General features: G+C 45.2%; 1 protein-coding gene across 2 annotated transcripts in view; it reads left to right on the top strand.

Annotated features, from left to right (window-relative positions):
- Nucleotides 1–23,421, top strand: part of atg16l1 (ATG16 autophagy related 16-like 1 (S. cerevisiae)) — a 39,220-nt gene that overhangs the window by 2,700 nt on the left and 13,099 nt on the right. The window contains exons 3-12 of one of the 2 annotated variants that reach the window (XM_056282976.1): nucleotides 1,093–1,186; nucleotides 2,164–2,269; nucleotides 7,667–7,740; nucleotides 8,515–8,584; nucleotides 11,891–12,072; nucleotides 12,438–12,503; nucleotides 15,661–15,747; nucleotides 16,194–16,253; nucleotides 16,370–16,414; nucleotides 22,461–22,563. In XM_056282976.1, the coding sequence (XP_056138951.1) occupies nucleotides 1,093–1,186; nucleotides 2,164–2,269; nucleotides 7,667–7,740; nucleotides 8,515–8,584; nucleotides 11,891–12,072; nucleotides 12,438–12,503; nucleotides 15,661–15,747; nucleotides 16,194–16,253; nucleotides 16,370–16,414; nucleotides 22,461–22,563 (887 nt within the window). The remainder of the gene's footprint in view (nucleotides 1–1,092; nucleotides 1,187–2,163; nucleotides 2,270–7,666; nucleotides 7,741–8,514; nucleotides 8,585–11,890; nucleotides 12,073–12,437; nucleotides 12,504–15,660; nucleotides 15,748–16,193; nucleotides 16,254–16,369; nucleotides 16,415–22,460; nucleotides 22,564–23,421) is intronic. The other variant, XM_056282975.1, reaches the window with a different exon arrangement.

Genomic DNA, 23,421 nt, shown 5'->3' with positions numbered 1-23,421 from the left:
ACTTAACCAATTACCCCACTCTTCCGAGCCGTCCCGGTCACTGCTCCACCCCCTCTGCTGATCCGGGGAGGGCTGCAGACTACAACATGTCTCCTCCCAGATAGCAAAATTGCTGTGGCCCGGACCCATCCCATACCCAACACTTCATCTGGCCCACATACCGTGTGGAATGATGGCACTTGAGTGGTCCGCTCCTGTTTGCCAGATCTGGGCTAGAACCAAGCCATAGCAATGCTGCATGTACCACATATTTGGCAAAGATGGCCCATATTTGTTTTGTGATATTTGGGCCATATTCATATAGTATATAGGATTCAATATACTATGTATTATTTTAATTAAATACAGGCAAATATACTTTACGTTGCCTTTTAGTTGATGGTTTGCCATTCACACTGTGCCTCCATGGGTGCTGCCATTGTTGTGTGATGTCAGACAACTGCTTCTCCAAGAAGTCGGGGATGATGGATTTGCCCTGAGTTTACAAGTAGGAACTCTTGAGTTTGAGTGGCGTTCCATTGTACTTTTTCTAGCAGGTCGGAAAATCTCAACTTCCGATTTGTCCGGAATGCAGCATGATGACACCATGAGCACACATGGTGACATCACACATGGTTCCATCATGTTTCAGATCTAGCTTATTTCATGTCTTGGTTTTTAACTGGTTGGCCTTTAAAAAGCCGTGAACATTATGATAAATGTCACAAAGTATGTGCCCTCCATGTGGCTCTCTCCTCTGGAAATAGTAAATGTTTGCTGTAAATCTGATACAGTGTCTTCCATAACATCACCGTGGGCTATAGTAACAGGCACAGCAATCAAAACACAATCACCAGTTAATTAGCAGCAGTCACTGGTGGCGACTGTGTCCCCAGCGTGGCTGGTTGTGGAAATCACAGCATCAAGACATTGTTCAATGATGTGCCTGACCGCACCAAAATGACACTATTTCATTTTTTCGAAATGCAGTTCTGATGTGCTGTTGGTCGGTGTTTTAGCATGTGACTATCCTATGTGTTAAGTTTTGCCTTTGGTTTGACTTAACCGTCTTGTTTTGCCAGATTGCTGTAGTTTAATGTGCTGTATTTACAGATAATCGTCTGCTGGAGAAGTCCGACCTCCAGGCTGTCCTATCGGAGCGATACCAGGCGGACAAATATGACGTCCAGAGAGCTCATGAACCCAGGTTGGTCTCCTTGGTTAACTTTGAAACAAGCCTGGGACCCAGAGGCAGAAATTGCATTGACTCTGATAGAGTCCCTTAAAATGTTGAGAGCACTGCTTTGTAGAGCACTGTCTACAGTGTTTGGCGTACTGGTTAGAAAATAAGATCCCTGGGGCGTCCGGGTAGCATGGTGGTCTATTCCGTTGCCTACCAACACGGCGATCGGCGGTTCAAATCCCCATGTTACGTCCGGCTTGACTGGGCGTCCCTACAGATACAATTTGGTCGTGTCTGCGGGTGGGAAGTCAGATGTAGGTATGTGTCCTGGTCGCTGCAATAGCGCCTCCTCTGGTCGGTCGGGGCACCTGTTCAGGGGGGAGGGGGAACTGGGGGGAATAGCGTGATCCTCTCACATGCTGCATCCCACTGGTGAAACTTCTCACTGTCAGGTGAAAAGAAGCGGCTGGCAACTCCACATGGTAGTCTGCAGCCCTCCCCGGATCGGCAGAGAGGGTGGAGCAGCAACCGGGACAGTTCGGAAGAGTGGGGTAATTGGTTGGAAGCAGTTGGGGAGAAAAAGAGGGGAAAATCCAAAAAAAAGAAAGAAAAGAAAATAGATCCTTTTTGCTTCTATATGATGGAAGAAGGGTGTCATCTGTATAAATCGAGTTAAACTCAAAATAAACCCTAATCTCACAAAATGACTCACAACCTAAAATAAAAAGACCATTTTTGAACAAAAGTTAGGGACATTGACAAGCCAAAATAAAAATATGTCCAAATCCGTTTAGCCAGTTATGACGTTGGGGTGAAGGCAGTAAGAGCAGTCATGCTGGACCTTCTAGACTTGAGGTGTCATGACTAATGAACACTGGGTGATTTGTTTTAGTGTGGCAGATTTTCCCTCTGCTGTTACCATGTTTTTAAAACCAATCTCTAGTTATTAGTCCCGCTGTACTTCCTGAGGTGATGCTAATCGGAGTATGTGTGTCCTGCAGCCCGGGGTCAGACTCCAGCCGGACTGACGCTCTGCAGCAGGAAATGGCCCAGATGAGGATCAAACACCAGGAGGAGCTCACAGAGCTGCACAAGAAGAGGGGCGAGGTCAGTTCATTGGAAGTGATGTAAATATCCGTGTGAAGTGATGTAATACCCTGACACTTGGGTGAGTCATGTTCGTATCTGGCGTCTTTGCTCACACATGATTGGTTTGTTTTTGGCACTTGAGTTGTCGCCTCCTGACCAGATCCTTGCTTGTGTTGTATTAACTCTCGGATGTACGTCGCTTTGGATAAAAGCGTCTGCTAAATTAAATTGTAAATTGGTTGGATTAGACCTCTCAAGGCTTAAAAGGAATTCTTCTTGTCCCAGAACCATGTCCTCTATCCTTGCTTCCCAGCAGTGAATAGATCTCCTACGTGTGTGTGTGTTATATAAACACCTGACTTCCATAAATCTCTGGGGGTCTTCTCTTCTACCAGTACCAAAATATTGGCTGATGATCTGTCACCTAATTTGGTACCTGAAAAAAGGCTGATGCTGAATTCTCTTGAGCCTTCAGGAACTAATCACGTAGTTGTATTTCTATTTGTCTCACCTGTTATGTGACACTTTTGGCACTGCTGCTGTCTTAATGTTCACAGGCCAGCAGGCGCACAGAGCAGGGAGTGCCCAGAAAATGAATGGGATTGCATTTTGGTCTTAGGGCCCAGACACACCAAACCAACTAGCGGTGACGAAGGCCGACTGTTGCATTGCCTCACAGCACCTGCCGTCTTGGCCAGAAAGTAGCACTTGAACACACCGCAAAGACTACAGCCGACGGCCAGCTAGCTAGCATGTACGTTCTGCACTGATTCTCTAAGCTGAACAGCCAATCAGAGTAATCTCTCTCACCGAAGGGCTCTGCCCATTCAACATGCTGAATTGGCCAAAAAGCTGCCAACAGGGGTCCGACTAGTGCCGACGGTGCGGGACACACCGCAAAAACTAGGGTCACAGACGCTCACCGATATTGGCCAATGGCCGACCATCGGCCTAGTGTGTCAGGGCCCTTAGTTTGGGAGTTGGTAAGATTTTGGAGGAGAATGAAAAAGTACTTTTTATTTCCTCTACTAACATCATGATGTGTTTTATGTAGTTAGAGACTGACATCTTACATATATTTCATACTGACGTGACTGCGTCAACTCCAATTTAGATAGAATCTTTTTAAATATACTTTATTAATCCCCGTGGGGAAATTCATCCTCTGCATTTAACCCATCCTAGCTGTGTAGCTGGGAGCAGTGGGCAGCCGCTGTGCAGCACCTGGGGACCAACTCCAGTTCTTCTTGCTATGCCTCGGTCAGGGGCACAGATAGGAATATTAACCTTGTCTCTCATGGTGGGAGGAAACCGGCGCACCTGGTGGAAACCCACGCAGACACGGGGGAGAACATGCAAACTCCATACAGAAAGGACCTGGGATGGTCTGGGGTTCAAACCCAGGACCTTCTTGCCAACAGTGAGGCAACAGTGCTAACAACTGGGCCACCGTGCTGCCCCACATATCAATTCCACTTATCAAATCAGGTTCTTCTTATTCTTCTTCTGATTCTTATCATAATTTTTGACGAAGAACCTTAAATGTCTGAAAAACAAAGACTACCATGTCATCTTGTTTGAGGATTTTTTTGGGATGTTGGTCATCTTCCTGCAATTGTGCACTCAATTCCCTCCACCTAGATACTGTCATTCTTTATAATTCTAATTTTACTTTCTTAAAACATCCATCCATCTATTGACAGAAACGTTTCATCATCATCTAAGTGACCTCTTCAGTCTCACCTGACTGCAGATGTCCCACTCTTATAAACAATACAGTGGTGTAACTACCAGAACCGATGACCGGTTTCATATGCAAATATGGGTGTGACCAATAACTAGAGTTTCACTGATCATGTGTACTATTCACAGAGGGTTGGGGAGTAGTTGCAATCACAGCATTGTAAGATGGTGACACGTGTACTCTCAGGGCCCTTCCCTCGGTTCAGGGATGGTCGTTCCCTCTTAACATAAATGGCCTCTTTGACTCCCCGTTCAAACCAGCTTTCCTCCCTATCAAGGATGGTCACATCCTCATCCTTGAAAGAGTGGCCACTGGCCTGTAGATGGTGTAGACTGTGGAGTCCTGGCCTGACGTGTTATCTCTCCTGTGTTGTGCCATCCTCTTGGCCAGCGTCTGTTTGGTTTCCCCAATGTACAAGTCACGGCAATCCTCCTGGCACTTAACAGCTACACTATATTGCTCTGTTTGTGCCGGGGGACCTGATCCTTGGGGTGGACCAACTTCTGGCACAGCGTGTTTTGAGGTTTGAAAGCAACTGAGACATGGAAAATACGTGTCTCAGCTTTTCCGACACTCCCGCCACATACATAATCACCACTGGTTTACACTTAGACAGCTGTTGTCCTCCTCCTCTCTTCGATTGGCTGGTGCACTGTTTGGGCGTCTTCCTGGCTTTGACAAACGCCCAGTTAGGATAACCACACTTAACCACGGTTGTCAGCTCAGTGGTCCAGTGTCCTGATGACTCCTGGTTTGTGCTCCTGTGGATGATGAGAGTCAAACCTTAAGTACTGATCCGTATGTGTTGGTTTACTATAAACCTATAGCTCACTGAGTTAATCGTAACCTGTCGCCATCTTACAATGCTGTGGTTGCAACTATTCCCAAATCCTCTGTGAATAGTACACAGGAATAGTACACATGGCCATTGTAACTAGTTAATGGTCACACACATATTTGCATACGAAACTGATGGTTGGTTTGGGTCGTTATACCACTGTATTGTTTATAAGGGTGGGACACCTGCAGTCAGGTGAGACTGAAGAGGTCACTTAGATGATGAGGAAATGTTTCTATCAAACGTGTCCGGATGAACTGATTCAACCTTCTTTGATTTTCCTACCTGGATTATTGAGCATGCATCAAGACATCCATCCATCTGTACTGTTATGATATAACTACTAGAAAACCAAACTGCCCTGTAGAAAAGCAGGATATTAATCATATGTTTTGCTTTTCTTGATGAAGGAGACTGAACAGTTGAGAAGGAATTTAACCCCTCCACAATAGATCTTGTTACCGCTGGGTGGCATTCGCTTATTTATTCATTCACTCATTTATTCATTCATTTCCTCTGTGTTTGTCTGTCCGTCATTCCAATGGTGGATTGATTTTCTCTAGCAGGAACTCTCTGGGGGGACTTGTATTCAAGAGAAATGTAGAATATAAATATCATTCCAACCTCCCTGATGCTCATCTTAAACTCTAAAGGTTGGTCTGACACAGCTTGTTGCTGCTAATTGAGCTCATCATGTGAGAGAGCCAGATATATCTGATTGTCATCTGTATAACTGGTAAGCCATGTTGTTGCTCTGAAGAGAGCATTTCTCAGGAGAAATGTAGAATATATAAATATCATTTCAGATTCCCTAAAGCCCAGCTCAAACTCTAAAGATTGGTTTGACACCGCTTGTTGCTGCTAATTGGTGAACTTAGATAGATAGGTTTGTTATAGGTGGATTTAAAAGCTGACTGGGTGGCCGGCGGTTATCCTATTAAATCCAGTTTAATTTTGAATAGTCAGACAAGAGAATTCCTGACTCAGCACTTTAGCCCAGGCGCAGTGGTTAGCGTGGTCAGCTCACAGCAAGAAGGTCCTGGGTTCGAGCACCGGGGTAGTCCAACCTTGGGGGTTGTCCTCTGTGTGGAGTTTGCATGTTCTCCCCGTGTCTGCGTGGGTTTCCTCCGGGTGCTCCGGTTTCCTCCCACAGTCTAAAGACATGTAGGTCAGGTGAGTCGGCTGTACTAAATTGTCCCTAGGTGTGAATGTGTGTGTGTCGGCCCTGTGATGGTCTGGCGGCCTGTCCAGGGTGTCTCCCCGCCTGCCGCCCAATGACTGCTGGGATAGGCTCCAGCATCCCCGTGACCCTGAGAGCAGGATAAGCGGTTTGGATAATGGATGGATGGTTTAATTAGCTTCCTTGGTGCAGCTGATACTGATGGAGGTAACTGCTACACATGAGAACTCTGGTTGGTTTGCTGCTTGTCAGTAGATTAGACGGAGGCAGAGCCTAGTGATCAGTTTTCAGGTGACTTCACCTTCACTGAGTCTTAGGGAGGTCGACAAGAGTTGGACTGCAGTCTTTTAAATGTTGGTATGGTACATTTTGTACTGACATGAAACACTTTCTTTGTCACCTACGTTTTGAACTGTATTTGCACATATTGAGGATACATTTTCTAGAATTTATGAAGTAATTCCTGATTATTGTGCTGGATATCTGTGAGAAACGAAATGCTTCCCATTTTCCCACATTTTTATATCAATGCCTTGAACATTTTCATCTCCACATGTCAAGAGGAATGACCACGAACAAATCCACTTTATTTTGTCATTGTACAGGTTACAATGACATTTGTAACCCATCCTGTTGTATAGGAACAGTGGGCAGCACTCCAGTTCTCCTTTCCATTGCCTTGCTCGGGGCACAGGAAGGAGTATTAACCCTAACATGCATGTCTTTTTGATGGTGGGAGGAAACCGGAGCACCCGGAGGAAACCCATGCAGACATGGGGAGAACATGCAAACGCCACGTAGAAAGGACATGGGACAGCCCGGGGTTCGAGCCCAGGACCTTCTTGCTGTGAGGCAACAGTGCTAACCACTGGGCCCCCGTGGCACCAGAACCAAACCAAATGTAATACTGGTTTCAGTATGTGGTTCAGAAACCATGCAGCTGCACTACTGGGCATTTACTGGTCTCTGACAACATCCACTCTCTGAGGCTTAGTATGCCAGTTCCCATCTCAGCCAGGACCTAGTATACTGGTTTATCCTCTCCTGTGGGACTGCTGTGCAGTACAGTTCTGCTATATAGAGACAGTACTGCTATAAGTAGTTGTAGGTTTCAGTTTTTGTGCACAAAGTAGAAAAAGATTTGCCTTCCCATCCATCACTTGTAACCACTTACACTAGTCCTCCTGTAGGCACCTAGAGATCTATAAGGGATTGTGTGTGTGTGTGTGTGTGTGTGTGTCCACTGATAATCTTGTGTATTGCTTGGCCTGTCAGCCCCATAATGTTTGTGCACAGTTATGACTACATTTCTGACCCTGTCAGACTTTTGTCCCAGCTTATCTTCGGTCACACAACCGTAATAACGGCCGTCTTTGAACCTGTGTCACAGTGCGACGTAGGGCCACCGGTTTGCAGCCACGACCAAAGATGTCACCACGTTTAGTCCTCTTTCTTCTGAGATGGCGCCATCACACAGTCTGTAGGAGGCTTTAGTAAAGCTATGCTGGCGGTACATGTAATGTGTAACTTCCTGTTTAAGGGTGTGCTGGTGGAAGGGGTCCCAGTATCCTGAACACCAGGAAGCTGTTTGACAGTAGCCACTCGGCGTGCAGCTTTCCTACATGTTGTTTAATGGATGTGTGTGTTTCTCAGCTGGCCCAGAGTGTGATAGAGCTCAACAACCAGATCCAACAGAAAGACAAGGAGATCCAGAGTAACGAGGCCAAGTCAGTATATACACACTGGTTCCACCTTGCCGTTTAATCATTAGAATCAAACTTGTGCATCCGTTGCTCTTCATTGAAAACTAAAACTACAAAATTGGAAATACTTTGATAATCCTTTGTTCATACAGTATTTCAAATTATTACATAAAGATGGGCGTCCGGGTGGCGTAGCGGCCTATTCTGTTGCCTACCAACACGGGGATCGCCGGTTCAAATCCCCATGTTCCCTCCGGCTTGGTTGCGCGTCCCTACAGACACAATTTGCCGTGTCTGCAGGTGGGAAGCTGGATGTGGGTATGTGTCCTGGTTGCTGCACTAGCGCCTCCTCTGGTTGGTCAGGGCGCCTGTTTGGGGGACTGGGGGGACTAACGTGATCCTCCCATGCGCTACGTCCCCCTGGTGAAACTCCTCACTGTCAGGTGACAAGAAGCGGCTGGTGACTCCACATGTATGGGAGGAGACATGTGGTAGTCTGCAGCCCTCCCCGGATCAGCAGAGGGGGTGGAGCAGAGACTGGGATGGCTCGGAAGAGTGGGGTAATTGGCCGGGTGCAATTGGGAGAAAAAGGAAAAAGTTAAAAAATTATTAAGTAAAGATGGCGGTTCTCATTCTGAAACGTAATGCCATGAGAGAAAACTGAAGCAGGCTCTCAAACAATATGAATGAAGAGTAAAATACTGAAAAATGTTCCGTGTTCTTAATGGTGTGGGATTTCATTCTGATGATTCTGTGGAGAGAGTCGTGATGGAGTTGTCTTGTCTTATCCCATGTCAGGATGATGGAGTACCAGCAGCAGATCGCCAGCCTTGAGGGGGACTGTCGGGACCTGAGGGCCCATCTGCAGGTGGGACCACTGTATTTACAATGCCTAAAATATTAATATGCAAAATATTTATAAACCTTGATGTCAAAGGTGACCTGTAGTCAGTAATCACAGTTACCTGTTCACGGCTAAAGATCTGGAACATTCCATAACAAAACACTCAGCAGCCTTTATTTGTAAATGACTGTTATGTTGTTTATGCCTTTATCCATAAATAGTCTCAAGAACTGTGAGGGAGTGGTCTGGTCCTCATCAATATTCATGAGCTGACCTTTGAGTGACAAGTACAAGTAGGGGTCGACCGATATGGGGTATTGTTTCAGGGCCGATACCAATTATTGGAACGTTGTGGAGGCCGATAGCTGATATTTGGGGCCGATATTCAGTTGTGGTAAATGTAAAAAAAAAAAAAATGTGCCAAAATTTACAGCAACATAAAACCCAACACAAAGCTGCCTTTAAATGAACATATGTTTAATTGAATTTAGTGTAAAACAGAAAATATTTGAAAAAAAATGAAGTGCATGATGTTCAAGGCACCAGATAACAACCTGAGTGGACTTCTTTAAATAAACTTAGATAACTGGAATGAATTAAACTGCAGGACAGCAGGCAGTAAACTCTGATCAGACTGAATAATTATGATTATAATGTAGCTGGGCGGGAAAATATGACTGTAACTATTAACGCCACCAGATGGCACTGTCAATTTGGGTAACCCCCTGTGACAGTAAAGGATCTTGGGAAGAGAGACCCGGGAGGGGGGAAGTCATCTTGTTTAGCACGACGTACACATGCGATGTATTCCCGGGTGTTATGGACCGTCTGTGAAGACATGCAGACAGTGTCTGGAGAGGAGCGCCATGCAGTTTGTGTGTTGTGCCGCCATTACTCTCTGTGCTCCTGGACAGAGGCACAAGATGAGCCATTACAGTTATTTGTGCACTCTGTTGTTGCAGCCCGTTTATTCTTAGTTATTTTTGCACTGTCTTGTAGTGGCTGTTTTAGTTTAGTTTTTCATGACTATCAATGTTTTCATTCTCTTATTATTTAAACCGAATACCAAATTTTACTGTTCAGAATAAAGACCCCAAAGAGATATGTCCGTGTCCTGTGCCGGTTTAATTTCGCCAGGCTGCAGTAAAATAACTCCGTATAAACTGGGTAAAGTGCTCCCAGTGGGCTTTGACCGAACTGAAGGGAACATTAGTGTCATTATGTTCCCTCTCTTATCTTTAAAGTGGTAGTTGGGGTTTGTACTTATCGATGGTCAGTGTAGTACCAGCAGTAGATGGGAGTCTGTGGGCTCCCAGTTTGGAGGTTCAGCAGGAGTAGCTGACACGGAAGTTGAGGAATGGGACACGGACAAAATGCATTTTAGCCGCTTAAGAAAAGGATCACCTAAAAAAATAAAATCCGTTAAGTGTGCGCTATGTTTTGAATATTTTCACTGCTTTATCTTGCTGTCAGACGGCCCTCTCATGTGGAACTACTTTCTCTCACCCGCAGAATGTCCGTATTCCTTCACATAAGTGCACCTATGCAGCACACCTTATTACACCGCAGATCAGCAGAATCAGGCAGACGTTCTGCGGCTGAGAGAATGTAGTTCCACGTGAGAGGGCCAACTGACATGTTCATGCACAACACTGATAATAACATCCTGTGTGTAACCAAAATATCACACGTTAGCGCTCTTCTTTCAGCCTGGCTACATTTTAAGGTTAGGCACGGCACTGGAGACTGTGTTCTGTGTTGTCAAATTCATGTTGGGCCGACATTATGCTCTTTGGTGTGTGTGTGTGGGGGGTGGGGGGGGGTGGAGGAACTAACGTTACGGAGATTAAAATGAACTAGTTTACGTTCACTGTTTTGAATTTTACACTAAGTTCACGTTCATTTCTTTTTTTAAATGCTGGAACTCCCACCATCCTGTTCCTCCCTCGTTTCAGGTTGTGGTTGAGGACAAGCGGGCCTGCTTTGGTTGTTTGATAAACTGATCAAGAATAATTGGGATTGGTGGTTGGCTGTGCATGCACAGCCTGCATGTCACTCACTAGCAACAAACCCCATATATTCCAGAATCCTTAAATCGGACTAAACTGTTGTACCAGACAGACTTCTCTTGTAGTCGTGGAAAAGGAGAACCACGTGAGGTTTTCTTTGTATCAGGCAGCAAAGAGTTGTAGCATGAGGTGTTTGAGTTAATTTGCCTGACTTCACATTGTACGTCCTGCGATGACCTGCTCATGCACATATGGTGATGACGATGTTGAAACGACATATCGTGCAGCCCTACTTGTGGTACAGGAACAAGCTTGTGGAACAGCTCAAATTCTCTCTTGATAACCTAATGCTGTAACTGGTTGCTCATAAATTGTCTTGTCTTAAGCCTCCTACAGTCCGCAGGACTTTAGCAGTCCTATAAGTTTACCGCAAGCCACACTGTGTGATATGGATCTAATAAACTTGGGTACCACATCAAGTGTGATGTATGTAGACTGTATGTAGACTGTATGATGATAACACTATTGAATCACAGGCTACGACTAAAGTCCATAAAAACATCATCAGCGCGTGTGCCGCATCAGCGTGTGTAATGAATCTACACCACTGGTAAAGCAACATGACACCAAGCAGGACTCGAGTCCTTTCAATAGTCGTCGTATTCATTTGTTGGAAAAAAATCGAAAGAGGAGGAGGAGGAGGAGAGTGTGGCCCCAGTCATGGCTGGGGAAAAGAGGCCAACTTGGGTCACAGATGCTAACTGTGTTTGTTTGTGTTTAGCACCAGCAAAGCTTCTGCGTGGCGTTGATCAGTGGTCATTTCCTGCTGCATTTCTATTGGTTGGTTAGTAGATGTAGGTCGTAGCAGCAGTCACATTGTGAGATGGTCATCCTACGTTTCTGACACTGTCAGACTTTTGTCCCAGGTTATCTTTGGTCACAAGACCGTAATAATGGCCATCTTTGAACCAGTGTCGCAGTGCGACGTAGAACAACCGGTTTGGAGTCACAACCAAAGATATCGCCACCTTTAGTCATCTTTCGTCTGAGACGGCCAAAATTCGCGCAGTGTATACCGGCCTTTAAGCAGCACAAACTCAAAAAATTGAAATGATGCGTATTACCCTATACAAGTTATGCAAATTGTCACATAAATCTGGAGATACAGACGTTAAACCATCAAATCAGAAGTAATCAGTTAACACACCTTAATAGGGATTTGCCGATTCTCACCTTTAACACCTTAGTCGTCATTCAACCTGTATTACTGCATCTTTTCAGTGGTGTGGTGATGTTGGTGTTGTCTTGGGTTTTACTGCAGGACCTGGAGAGAGCCAACCAGACGCTGAAGGACGAGTATGATGCCTTGCAGATCACCTTCAGTGCCCTGGAGGAGAAGCTAAGGAAGACCACGGAGGACAACCAGGAGCTGGTGTCCCGCTGGATGGCAGAGAAAGCCCAGGAGGCCAACAGACTTAACGCAGAGAATGAAAAAGACTGCAGGTACCAGAGAGCTAAAACCCCCGAATACCAGATATTTTCCTGATTAAGAGTGACAGTAAGATATGAAACTAATTTTGAGTCATTTTTAAAGCTGCTCTATAGAGTAAAAGGCAAAGGACATTGATAATGTTGATAAAAGAATGTTTAGTTTAACTGGCAAATGTTAAAGGTTTTTGAGGGTAAAGGTCAGTAGCCTCGGAAATGTTGATTTACCTCCAGGTGACACAAAGACTTGAGTGTTGAGCAGATGTCTGATTGAAGGATGGGAATCTGTTGATGGAAGTGTTTTGGACATATTAGCAGATAAGAGAATTATTCCCTGGCAGTATTGATGTGTTGACATGACCTTTAACCTCTGACCCCAGACGGAGACAGGCCAAGCTACAGAAGGAGCTGGCTGATGCAGCCAAGGAGCCTCTTCCGATTGACCAGTGAGTAAATTCAGCTGGTTGACTCCACAGTGTGAAAAGAGCTTCAGTGAGATTTCAATACGTGGTTTTGACCCCATTGACTTCTCTGTAGAGTTGTTATCAATGCTAACCTGCAAATATCGCAAACCAAACTACCTGAACTGTTTGGTTGTGTGAATGGGAATGTCATTGAGTCTGTCTTGACTTCAGCTTAATGTTCAGCACCATTGTCCCAGATATCCTCCACTCCAAACTCACCCAGCTCAGTGTACCAACCCCCATCTTCCAGTGGATTAAAAACTTACTGACAGACAGGAGGCAGCAGGTGAGGCTGGGGAAAATCACATCCAGCACCTACACAATCAGCACTGGTGCCCCCCAGGGATCTGTCCTCTCCCCTCTACTCTTCTCCCTCTGCACAAATGACTGCACCTCAGGTGACCCGTCTGTTAAACTCCTGAAGTTTGCGGATGACACAACCATCATTGGCATTATCCGGGATGGTGACGAGTCTGGGGAGGTTGATCAGCTGGCCCTCTGGTGCGGCCTGGAGCTGAACACGCTCAAAACTGTGGAGATGACAGTGGACTTCAGGAGGAGCCCCAAACACTGCCCTCCTCATCATACTCAGCAGCACGGTGTCTTCGGTGAAAACCTACAGATTTCTGAGTTCCACAATCTCCCAGGACTTAAGGTGGGAACCCAACATAGACACAATCTTCAAAAAGGCCCAGACAAGGATGTACTTTCTCCGCCAGGTCCGGAAGTTCAACCTTGTTACTTCCGGCTTGGTCGGGCGTCCCTAAAGACACAATTTGCCGTGTCTGCAGGTGGGAAGCTGGATGTGGGTGTGTGTCCTGGTCGCTGCAATAGCGCCTTCTCTGGTCAGTTGGGGCGCCTGTTCGGGGGGGAGGGGAAACTGGGGGGAATAGCGTGATCCTCCCACACACTATGTCCCCCTGGCGAAACTCCTCACTGTCAGGTGAAAAGAAGTGGCTGGTGACTCCAAATGTATCGGAGGAGGCATGTGGTAGTCTGCAGCCCTCCTCGGATCGGCAGAGGGGGTGGAACAGTGACTGGGACTGCTTGGAAGAGTGGGGTAAGAAGTTCAACCTGCCTCAGGAACTGCTGATTCAGTTCTACGCTGCAATAATCCAGTCTGTCCTCTGCACATCCATCACTGTCTGGTATGGATCGGCCACCAGACAGGACAGGGACAGACTACAATAGACAGTTAGGTCTGCAGAGAAAATCATTGGCGTCAACCTGCCCTCCATTCAGGACTTATACCCCTCCAGACTCAAGAAACGGGCAGGCAACACTGCAGACCCATCACACCCTGGTCACAACCTGCTCCAACGCGTCCCCTGTGGCAGGCACTACAGAGCACTGTACCCCAAAACAACCAGATATAAAAACAGTTTCTTTCCACGCGCTGCCATTCAAATGAACCCTTAACATTGTCAAATAGGGGACGCCCCAGTGGCTCACCTGGTAGAGTGCATACCACATAAGGCCGAGTCCTTACCGCAGTGGCCTGGGTTCAAATCTGACCTGGGCCCTTTGCTCTCTCCCCTGCCTTTCCTTTTTCTGTATCTATTATCACTATCCAATAAGGCGGGAAATCCCCCCCCCCCCCAAAAAAAATCTTCGAAAAAAAATTGTCAAATAAATAAATCCAACCATGTTGTATATACTGTACTGTACATGTATATACTGTACTGTACGTGTTGTATGTACTGTACTGTACATGTTGTACTATATACTGCACTGTACATTGTACGTATACTGGCACACTGTGTCATGTCCACCTACCTCAGGCATGTATGTAAGTAACCTGCTAACACCTGTTTCAGCATCTCTGATATATTCTCTGCACCATTGCATTTTATCACCTTTTATTTCAGCTGTATAAGTCAATCCTTATGTGTATATATCTGAAGGTTGTTGTGTTGTTCTTCTAAGTACACAGAGAGCCATGAAACCGGAGTCAAATTCCATGTACGTGCAAAACTACATGGTCAATAAAATCAGATTCTGAATCTGATTATTTGGTTTAATTAAATATTCGATATGGATTGATATTTCAATATTACTGTGGATTACATGTTGATCAGTATTCTTTCTCCAAAGTATGCATGCTACCGCTGGATTATCTTGCCAGTGTTGCACCAAAATCTGCAACTGTCAAAAATTGTGACCCGCATGAGAGCGCTTTCTTTCTGTGTAGGATCACAATTGTTTTGAATGGAATACTGGGATTTGCAACATGAAAACGAACTAAAAAAGGATAACCGCTTTAATTGACTGCTAGTGGGTTAGGTTCATTCATTCATTCATTTTCAGCCACTTCTCCAGGGTCAGGTCGCAGTGGCATCAAGCTAAGTAGGACACTCCCAGTTGACCATGCCCGGTAAACCTCCAAAGGAAGGTGCCCAGGAGGCATCCTAATCAGATGCCCGAACCACCTCAACTGACTCCTTTCGATGCGAAGGAGCAGCGGCTCTACTCCGAGCTCCCTCCGGATGTCCGAGCTCCTCACCCTATCGCTAAGGCTGAGCCCAGACACCCTACGGAGGAAACTCATTTCAGCCGCTTGTATCGGCGATCTCACCCTTTTGGTCACTACCCAAAGCTCATGACCATAGGTGAGGGGTGGAACGAAGACTGACTGGTAAATTGAGAGCTTTGCCTTCCGGCTCAGCTCCCTTTTCACCACAACGGTTCGGTACAACGTCCACATTACTGCTGATGCTGCACCAATCTGTCTGTCAATCTCCTGCTCCATCCTACCCCCACTCGTGAACAAGACCCCGAGATGCTTGAACTCCTTCACTTGATGCAACAACTCATCCCCAACCCGGATGGAGCAGTCCACCATTTTCCGGTAGAGACCCATGGCCTCAGACTTGGAGGTGCTGACTCTCATATCAGCCATTTTACACTCAGCTGCAAACCGCCCCAGTGCGTGCTGGAGGTCACGCTCTGATGAAGCCAACAAAACCACATCATCTGTGAAGAGCAGAGATGCAATTCTGAGGTTCCCTAGTGGGTTAGGCTTAGACCTAATTTAGCAAATGTGTAGTGTGTGTGGACGAGGACAAGATGGACTTGCTCCCATACATGATGCTGTTCTGGAGAGGCTGATCCTGGTTCTGTTTTCCCATTGTCTTCACAGGGATGATGACATTGAGGTCCTAGCAGAAGAAGCTGGGAAGGGAACTGGAGAGGCTTCACCAAACCGACTAGTCAGTCGCACCCCGAGGTGTGATCCACATGCAAATTCTGAACTTCTGACAATATTCTGTCTGTTAATGTGGTCTTTGTCTGAAAATCTGTCCATCCTCCACTATTAGAAATTGATAAAATCAATTAATTTACATGTCCTCGCTTTTGGTATCAGGTAGTCTGTTAATGTTAAGAAGCCAAGCTCAATATCTAAAACCATGCAGTATTGTAATGTTAAAGGTGTGGACAATAATGTTCAGTTTAGAGTGATATGGTCCAGTCATATTTTTGATCATACTGATGAGAAACAATGTTTGAATCCAGAATTTTGAAATGGAAAAAGTTTAGGAACCCGTTTTTTCATCCGGTTGGCTGAAAAAGAATCAACAGTTTTATGATAAAGACACTCAGACGGCCATAATCACACTGATTCATCGTCTAGTTTTGAAAAAACAGTGACTTGGTAACTTTTATTTTTTGCAGTAAACGGATTTCCCAGCCTCCCCCCGGCGGTCTGCTGGACTCCATCTCTAACATATTTGGGTATGTAGGTTCAACATGGCTGTCTGGTTGTGTCTCTCTGGGTTTCTGCTCTAGGCCTTCACTGTCTGGGTGGGCGTGTCCATGTTATGATTGACTGTCTGTCTGTCTGTCTGCAGCGTGTCGGAGTGTGTCCAGCCTGGACTCCTCTCACCTCATTCCAGGTGAAGGACATTGTTTGACACAGAGAAAGACTTCTGTTTATTGAATAGATGACTCTCTCTCTCTCTCTCTCCCTCTGTCTAATAAGTCTAAGTAGTTTTTGGAGATAATGGTCATTTCTGTGTGACTACAGCAACATTGAGGCTGACTACCAGGCCTGTCCTATGTTCAGTCCCCTTCAAACCTTAGTTCATGTGTTAAATGGACAGTTCGCCCCAAAATCAAATATGCATGTCACCTGTAGTGTTATTTATCCATCTAGAATGTTTCTGTGTGAATTGCCGAGTTTTGGGGATATCTGCCGGTTCATGTAGGTGTAGTTCGGTCAAAGAAAATAGTTCCTACATGAAACTGCTCACAACAAGGTTTTTGAATTATCTTGAGTAACTGGGTCACAATGTCTGGAAAGAGACATTCACTGTGTTTACATGCACAGTTAAGTGGAGCTACGGTTACAGCTCAAGTTAGGACATGTAATTGGACTACTGTCATTGTCCCATTATACAAGAACCGGGGGAGAATCGATTTATTGATGGAAGTATGTCCCACCGCGGTACGTCAGGTGGCGATATGCCCCCTTTCAGCTGGTTGCTGTTGGACCTTCTTCCAGTTGACCTGTTGTGCCACATACCAAACAAGCCACAAACAAGTTAGCAAGCAGGTTCCATGTGGAGCGGTGAAAACATGGACAACTTTACAGCGCTGTACCTTTCATACGTACTCTACGCTTTACTTTTGGTACAAATGAGATGCACGCTGTCCCTGGTGCTTATGGCGATGTCTGAAGGCAGAAGACATCGCCGTATGCTCCTGGAGTGTTCCAACCACGCCACTTCTGCTATGCTCCACTTTGTGCCCTCTTTACTACCACGGGCTTCTCGACATGTTGATACTGTTGATACTACGCCATGTTGTTAGCACTCGTCATGTTGATACTGTCGATACTACGCCATGTTGTTAGCACTCTCACTTGGAGTGATAGTCGTGCTGTGCTCCGGGAGAGTGAAGGCTGCGTCGGAGGCACACATGTTGTGCAGCGGACTTTTTTTAATAAGCTGGCGAATAAAAACATGTCTATAATGATATTAAAAAGACAAATATCTACGCTGATAATCGGCCATATCGATAATCGGTCAATCCCTATTAATTACTGCTAGGCAATATGGAAAATATGATAGTAGGAGGGAATTTTACATGATGTCTATATGTCGCGATATCTGCTTACATGAGCAAAATACCAGGTTTAAGAATCCAGCTGAAAATGGGGGCCAGCTAGTCAGCAGACTTTAAGACAGGAAGGAGACACACAATCTGGGCCCGGTGCCTTCCTGGTCTTCTGTCTCTGGAAGAGCTGGTGCATGTCCTCAAGGCATGGTGCCTTCCTTGATGATGATGGTTAAGACAAGTTTGGTTATTTTTGTCTTTTTGGTTAGTGTAAGCCTGGCCTTGGCACAGCCCAGCTGCATTCTCCTCATGTGTAATATACAACTAGGCACTTAAATCTAAATGGAGCAAGAGATGACATGAAAAGAGCTGCTGTGTTTAAACTGGTTGATTTAAAGAAAATACATGTTTTGCTTGTGCAAGAAACACAAAGCACCCTCGATAATGAAATTGAATGGAAGAGGGATTGGACTGGAGAAATGATTCTCAGTCATAAATATTATATTAGTGGTGGGGTCAGGATTCTGTTTTCCAAAAGATTTTATGCCACGTTCCCTTGAAGTAGAGGAAGCAGTCAAAGGTCGACTACTGAAAGTAAGCGTACAATAAGAAAATATAAAAATAGTTTTTATAAATGTTTGTGGTCCAACCCTTGGCCCCAAAAGACTAGTTTTTATGGAGGTGTTATTTGATTCCTCCGGGGGCTCCGGTTTCCTCCCACAGTCCAAAGACATGTAAGTCAGGTGAATTGGCCATACTAAATTGTCCCTAGGTATGAATGTCTGCGTGTGTGTGTGTCTCGGCCCTGTGATGGCCTGGCGGCCTTTCCAGGGTGTCTCCCCGCCTGCCACTCCATGACTGCTGGAATAGGCTCCAGCATCCCCGCAACCCTGAGAGCAGGATAAGCGGTTCAGCTACTGGATGGATGGATGGATGTTATTTGATGTAATCAGTAAATGTGACAGTGAGGAATATTTATTTCTGGGGGGGATTTTAACTGTACAGAAAATTGCAAGCTGGACAGAACTCACCAGGAACCACATCCTGCATCTCTTAGTCGGCTCACACTTTTAATTAAATCACACTAACTAAAAGACGTTTGGAGAGCTTTTTATAGAACATGGACACATTCAAAAGATAATGTGCTATCCATGGCAAGGCTCAATCGGTTTTATTGTTTTAAACATCATTTTAATGTGTTTAAACAATGTAACGTAATTCCAGTTGGTTTCTCTTATCATTCCCTTGTAGTGTTCGGTTTTTATAAGGAGTGTTAAAACAAATCGTGCTTTCTGGCATTTTAATACAGCCCTTTTGCATGATAATTTTAGAGATGTTCTTAGGTTTTTCTGGGGTCAGTACAGAAACAAAAGGTCTGATTTTAGTTCTTTACAGCAATGGTGGGACACTAGCAAGTGCCAGATAAAGCAGTTTTGCCAGCAGTACACTCGCAATGTCACCAGAGACATAGCCAGGTCTATGAGAGATCTAGAGACTGAAATGGTGGAACTACAGAATTTAGCAGATTCCGCAGGAGATCGAGGCCATATAGAGGCTCTCAGATCTAAAAAGTCTGCTTGGCTAACCTGGGTATTACAGCACGGGGGGCACTGGTCCGCTCACGCTTTCAGAACGTCACACATATGGATGCTGCTTCTCAGTTTTTCTTTAGTCTAGAGCGCAAGAACGGGCAGAGAAAGACCTTCCACTCTCTATGTGCTATCACTGGTGTACAGCTTACAGAGCTGTCTTCTTTTTTCTTTTCTTTTTTTCCTCCCCAATTGTACTTGGCCAATTACCCCACTCTCCTGAGCCTTCCTGGTCACTGCTCCGCCCCCTCTGCCAACCCGGGGGGGGGGGACTGCAGACTACCGCATGCAATACATGTGGAGTCGCCACCTGCTTCTTTTTACCTGACAGTGAGGAGTTTTGCCAGGGGGACATAGTGCGTGGGAGGATCACGCTATTCCCCCCAGTTCCCCCTCCCCCCAGAACAGGCACGCCAACCGACCAGAGGAGGCGCTGGTGCAGCAACCAGGTAACCGACCAAGCCGGAGGCAACACGGGGATTCGAACCGGGAACTTTCAGAGTCTTCTGAGATTCGGAAATATGCAGCAGGGTTTTACGGTGATCTCTAAAAGAGTGAATTCAAACAGGATGCACTGGGGGCTGAAGCATTCTATGATGGCCTAAAAAAGATCGAGGAAACACTCAACACAGAGCTCGAGGCACAACTGTCCCCTGAAGAACTCCATGAAGCCCTGCAAAGTTTGGAGACTGGCAAGGCACCCGGCATAGATGGTTTACCTGTTGACTTTTATATGTCTTTTTGGCCGGTGCTTGAAGAGGATTTGTTGACTGTTCTGAGGAGCAGTGCAACTTAGGAGCGGTTGCCTCGGAATTGCAGGAGGGCTGTCACTACTCTGTTACCAAAAAAGGGGATTTGCAAGACATTGAGAACTGGCAGCCAGTGTCCCTGCTCTTCACTGATTACAACATCTTGTCTAAGTCTGTTAGCAAACAGACTGAGAAAGGTGATGAGGTCTTCCATGTTGACCAGATTTACTGTGTGCCTGGCAGGCTGATCACTGACAACATTACTTTAATTGGGGATGTTTTGGACATCTCTCGTTCATTGGGTGTTGAAACTGGTCTTATTTCTATAGATCAGGAAAAGGCTTTTGACCAAGTTGAACACCAGCAATTTTAGCAAACTATGAAAGCTTTCAGTTTCAGCCCAGGTTTTGTAGCTAAGATCAAAGTTTTGTACAGTGACATTGAGAGTGTACTTAAAATTAACGGTGGTTTGAGTGTTCCTTTTACGTTCCAGATCCAGAGGGGAATTAGGTAGGGATGTTCTTTGTTTGGAATGTTGTACTCTGGCCATTGAGCCCTGCTGTGTAAATTGAGGTGTGAGTTGTCTGGAGTTGCTTTTCCTGGTGCAGCGCAACATTTAAACTCTCTGCCTATGCAGATGATGTAGCTGTTTTTGTAAAGGAGCAAAGAGATATTGATATTCTAGTAAAAAATATTAACAAGTTTGGTTAAATATCATCAGCAAGGTTAAACTGGGGGAAAGGGTGAGGCACTGATGAGAGGGACTGAATGGGAGGCTCATGTTACCTGGGGGTTGACATGAAAAATGGGAGGGATGAAATATCTGGGAGTCTTTGTGGGGAATGAATCGTTTTTAAATAAGAATTGGGATAATCTGTTTAGAAAAAGTAGAAGGACGTCTTAAGAAGTGGAAATGGATTTAGAAAAAAAATGTCATGTAGACTTCACATGTTAGTAAGCAACCACCTTGTGTCATCACCTTTATGGCATCGATTAACATGCGTTGATCCTCCAACAAACCTCCTGGATCAAGTTTCAGGCTGTGTTGGTGAACTTTTTCTGGTACAAATTGCCCTGGATTCCTCAGGGTGTGCTGTACCTTCCTAAGGATGAAGGTGGTCAAGGACTGACCCATCTGGCCAGCAGTGGTGCAGCCTTCCATCTACATTTCATTCAGAGATTGCTGCTTGGGCCTACAGACTTAGTGTGGAGACCAGTAGCCTTTTTGCTATACTTCAACGTTTATGTGGACTCGAAATAAACTTGCCTTTGCTTTTAATGGATCTTAAGAACTTGAACCTCAACAGATTACCTGGTTTTTATCGTGGGCTCATAAGAGTGTGGAATATGTTCCAGAAGGATAGAATGGGCTGTTCTGACTCTCTGAGCTTAAAAGAGCCAGTGGTGTATGGTGGGCGTATGGACATGAACTGTGACATAGGACCCACTGTGGCAAAATTATTCTGCCTGGCAAAGGTAGCCGCGTTGGGTCAGGTGGTGGAGCTGGCTGGGCCCAATCTTGACAATGTTGCTGCACTAGGATCTCACCTGGGAGTGAAATCTACACGCCTCATTAGTTGGCTGCTATGTAATTGGAACGGTCAGCTCACAGAAAAGGAATGTGAACTTTTAACATCATACTGCAACGATTCATGATTCATCCCGATATTGAAGATCCATTTCCTGTTTTAAAGATTATTCCTGATCTGAAAAATTGCACAGGTCCGTTTTTAGATTTGGGAAATGTTTTTAACTCTGGTCTAAATGAACTTAAAGGTAAGGCCATGTATAATGGTTAAAATCCTGACTAAAGAAAAACTGAGTGGTCGGACTGATACACCCTGGAGAACCCAGCTGGGCTTGGGAAAGAATGTGAAGCCAGTGTGGAGGTTTTTATACAAACCACCTTTAAGAAAAAAGCTGGGGGTCTGCAGTGGAGGGTCTTGCATAGCACAGTGGCGGTCAATGCTTTTATTGTGAACGACAACTGCCCCTGTTGTGCCCAGAGAGAAACCGTTTTCCATTGATTTTTAGAATGTATGAGGCTTACACCCCTGTTTCTGCTTCTAGAAAAATTATTTAGATCAGCTGGAGAAATTTTTTACAAACAGAACCGTATTCTTGTTTTTAAATATAGCCAGTATTAAAGATATAAATGCCAACTATCGAATTTAATTGCAGGACAGGCAAAAATGGTTATTTATGTGAGCCGGAAAAAAAGAATAAAGAATCTGTAGAATGTGATGTTGAACTCTTGTTTACCAGGATAATTAATTATTACAGCGCAATGAAGGATCTAGACAATTTCGCAGCCATGTGGTGTTATAGGGGGTGCTGCGTTCAACCACAGAGGATGAGCTGATGCAGAGCTCGGATAAAAGGGGTCTTATCTGTTTTCTGTTTGTTGTTTTATGTTTTGAGCTGTAGTTGAATGATTATTTTGGGGTATGTTAGAGATGTATGTTAAGTATTCATTTGTATGTTGACAGTTTGATTTAGATAGTTGTTTTTTTTTTTTTAATTAATTCTCTCCCCACCCCCTGCAGTCGTCGAGCTGCCAACTCCTTCAGCACTTCCCCGGAGAACACGGACACGTCGTCTGGAGTGTGTGCGGAGGTCCGGGTTCCCTCCACGGCGCTGCATGTGTTTGTATGTACCCCCCCCCCCCCGCAGCAGAGATGGCATCTGGTCTGCAGTATTGAACACACAGTCAGGATGTGGTAGTGTATCAAGCTGAACGAAGGCTCGAAGTTAGCGTCATCCTGTTGTCCCAGGGGCAACAGAAGATTGACTTTGGAAAAGTTAACATGACCTTTGGGATGATTGACAGAATATCCCGGCTTCAGGCGGTATATAATCCTGCTTCTGTAAAGCAAGAAGCAAGCACGCAAAGTTTTATTTATATAGCACTTTAAAAAAATGACGACAATAAAATACAAGAATTGACATTGGCAATCAGTCACGTCTCTCCGGCATTATATCACGTTCACATCCTGTCATCAGCTGCAGAAGCTGATCTCCTATAATGCAGAACATTTGTAATTAGTACTAATACACTGATGAGCCAAAACATTATGACCACCGGCCTAATATGCTTTTGGTAGTCTGTGTGCCGCCAAAACGGCGCCAACCCACCAAGGCTTGAACTCTATAAGATCCCTGAAGGTGTCCCGTGGTAACTGGCACCAAAACATTAGCAGCAGATCATTTCAGTCCTGTAAGTTGCAAGGCCGAGCCGCCGTGGATAGGACTTGTCGGTCCAGTGCATCCCATATATGCTCAATCAATTTGAGATTTGGAGACTTTGGAAGCCAGGGCAACATCATGAAAACTTTATCATGTTCCTCAAGCCTTTCCCGAACCATGCTAGCTTACAGTCATATTGTATTTAACATCGAACCAGCAGATGTTAAAGTATTGATGAGCTCTTTTGTTTGATCCAAAATCTCGCTTTCTTCAGTCGCTGTTACTCTCATTCTCTCATTCACGTGCAAATATCCACACCCC

This window comes from Lampris incognitus, chromosome 7, assembly GCF_029633865.1.
Source record: "Lampris incognitus isolate fLamInc1 chromosome 7, fLamInc1.hap2, whole genome shotgun sequence".
NCBI classification, from domain to species: domain Eukaryota; kingdom Metazoa; phylum Chordata; class Actinopteri; order Lampriformes; family Lampridae; genus Lampris; species Lampris incognitus.
The sequence above is the reverse complement of the archived record's forward strand: the minus strand, read 5'-3'. Positions and strand labels throughout refer to the sequence as shown.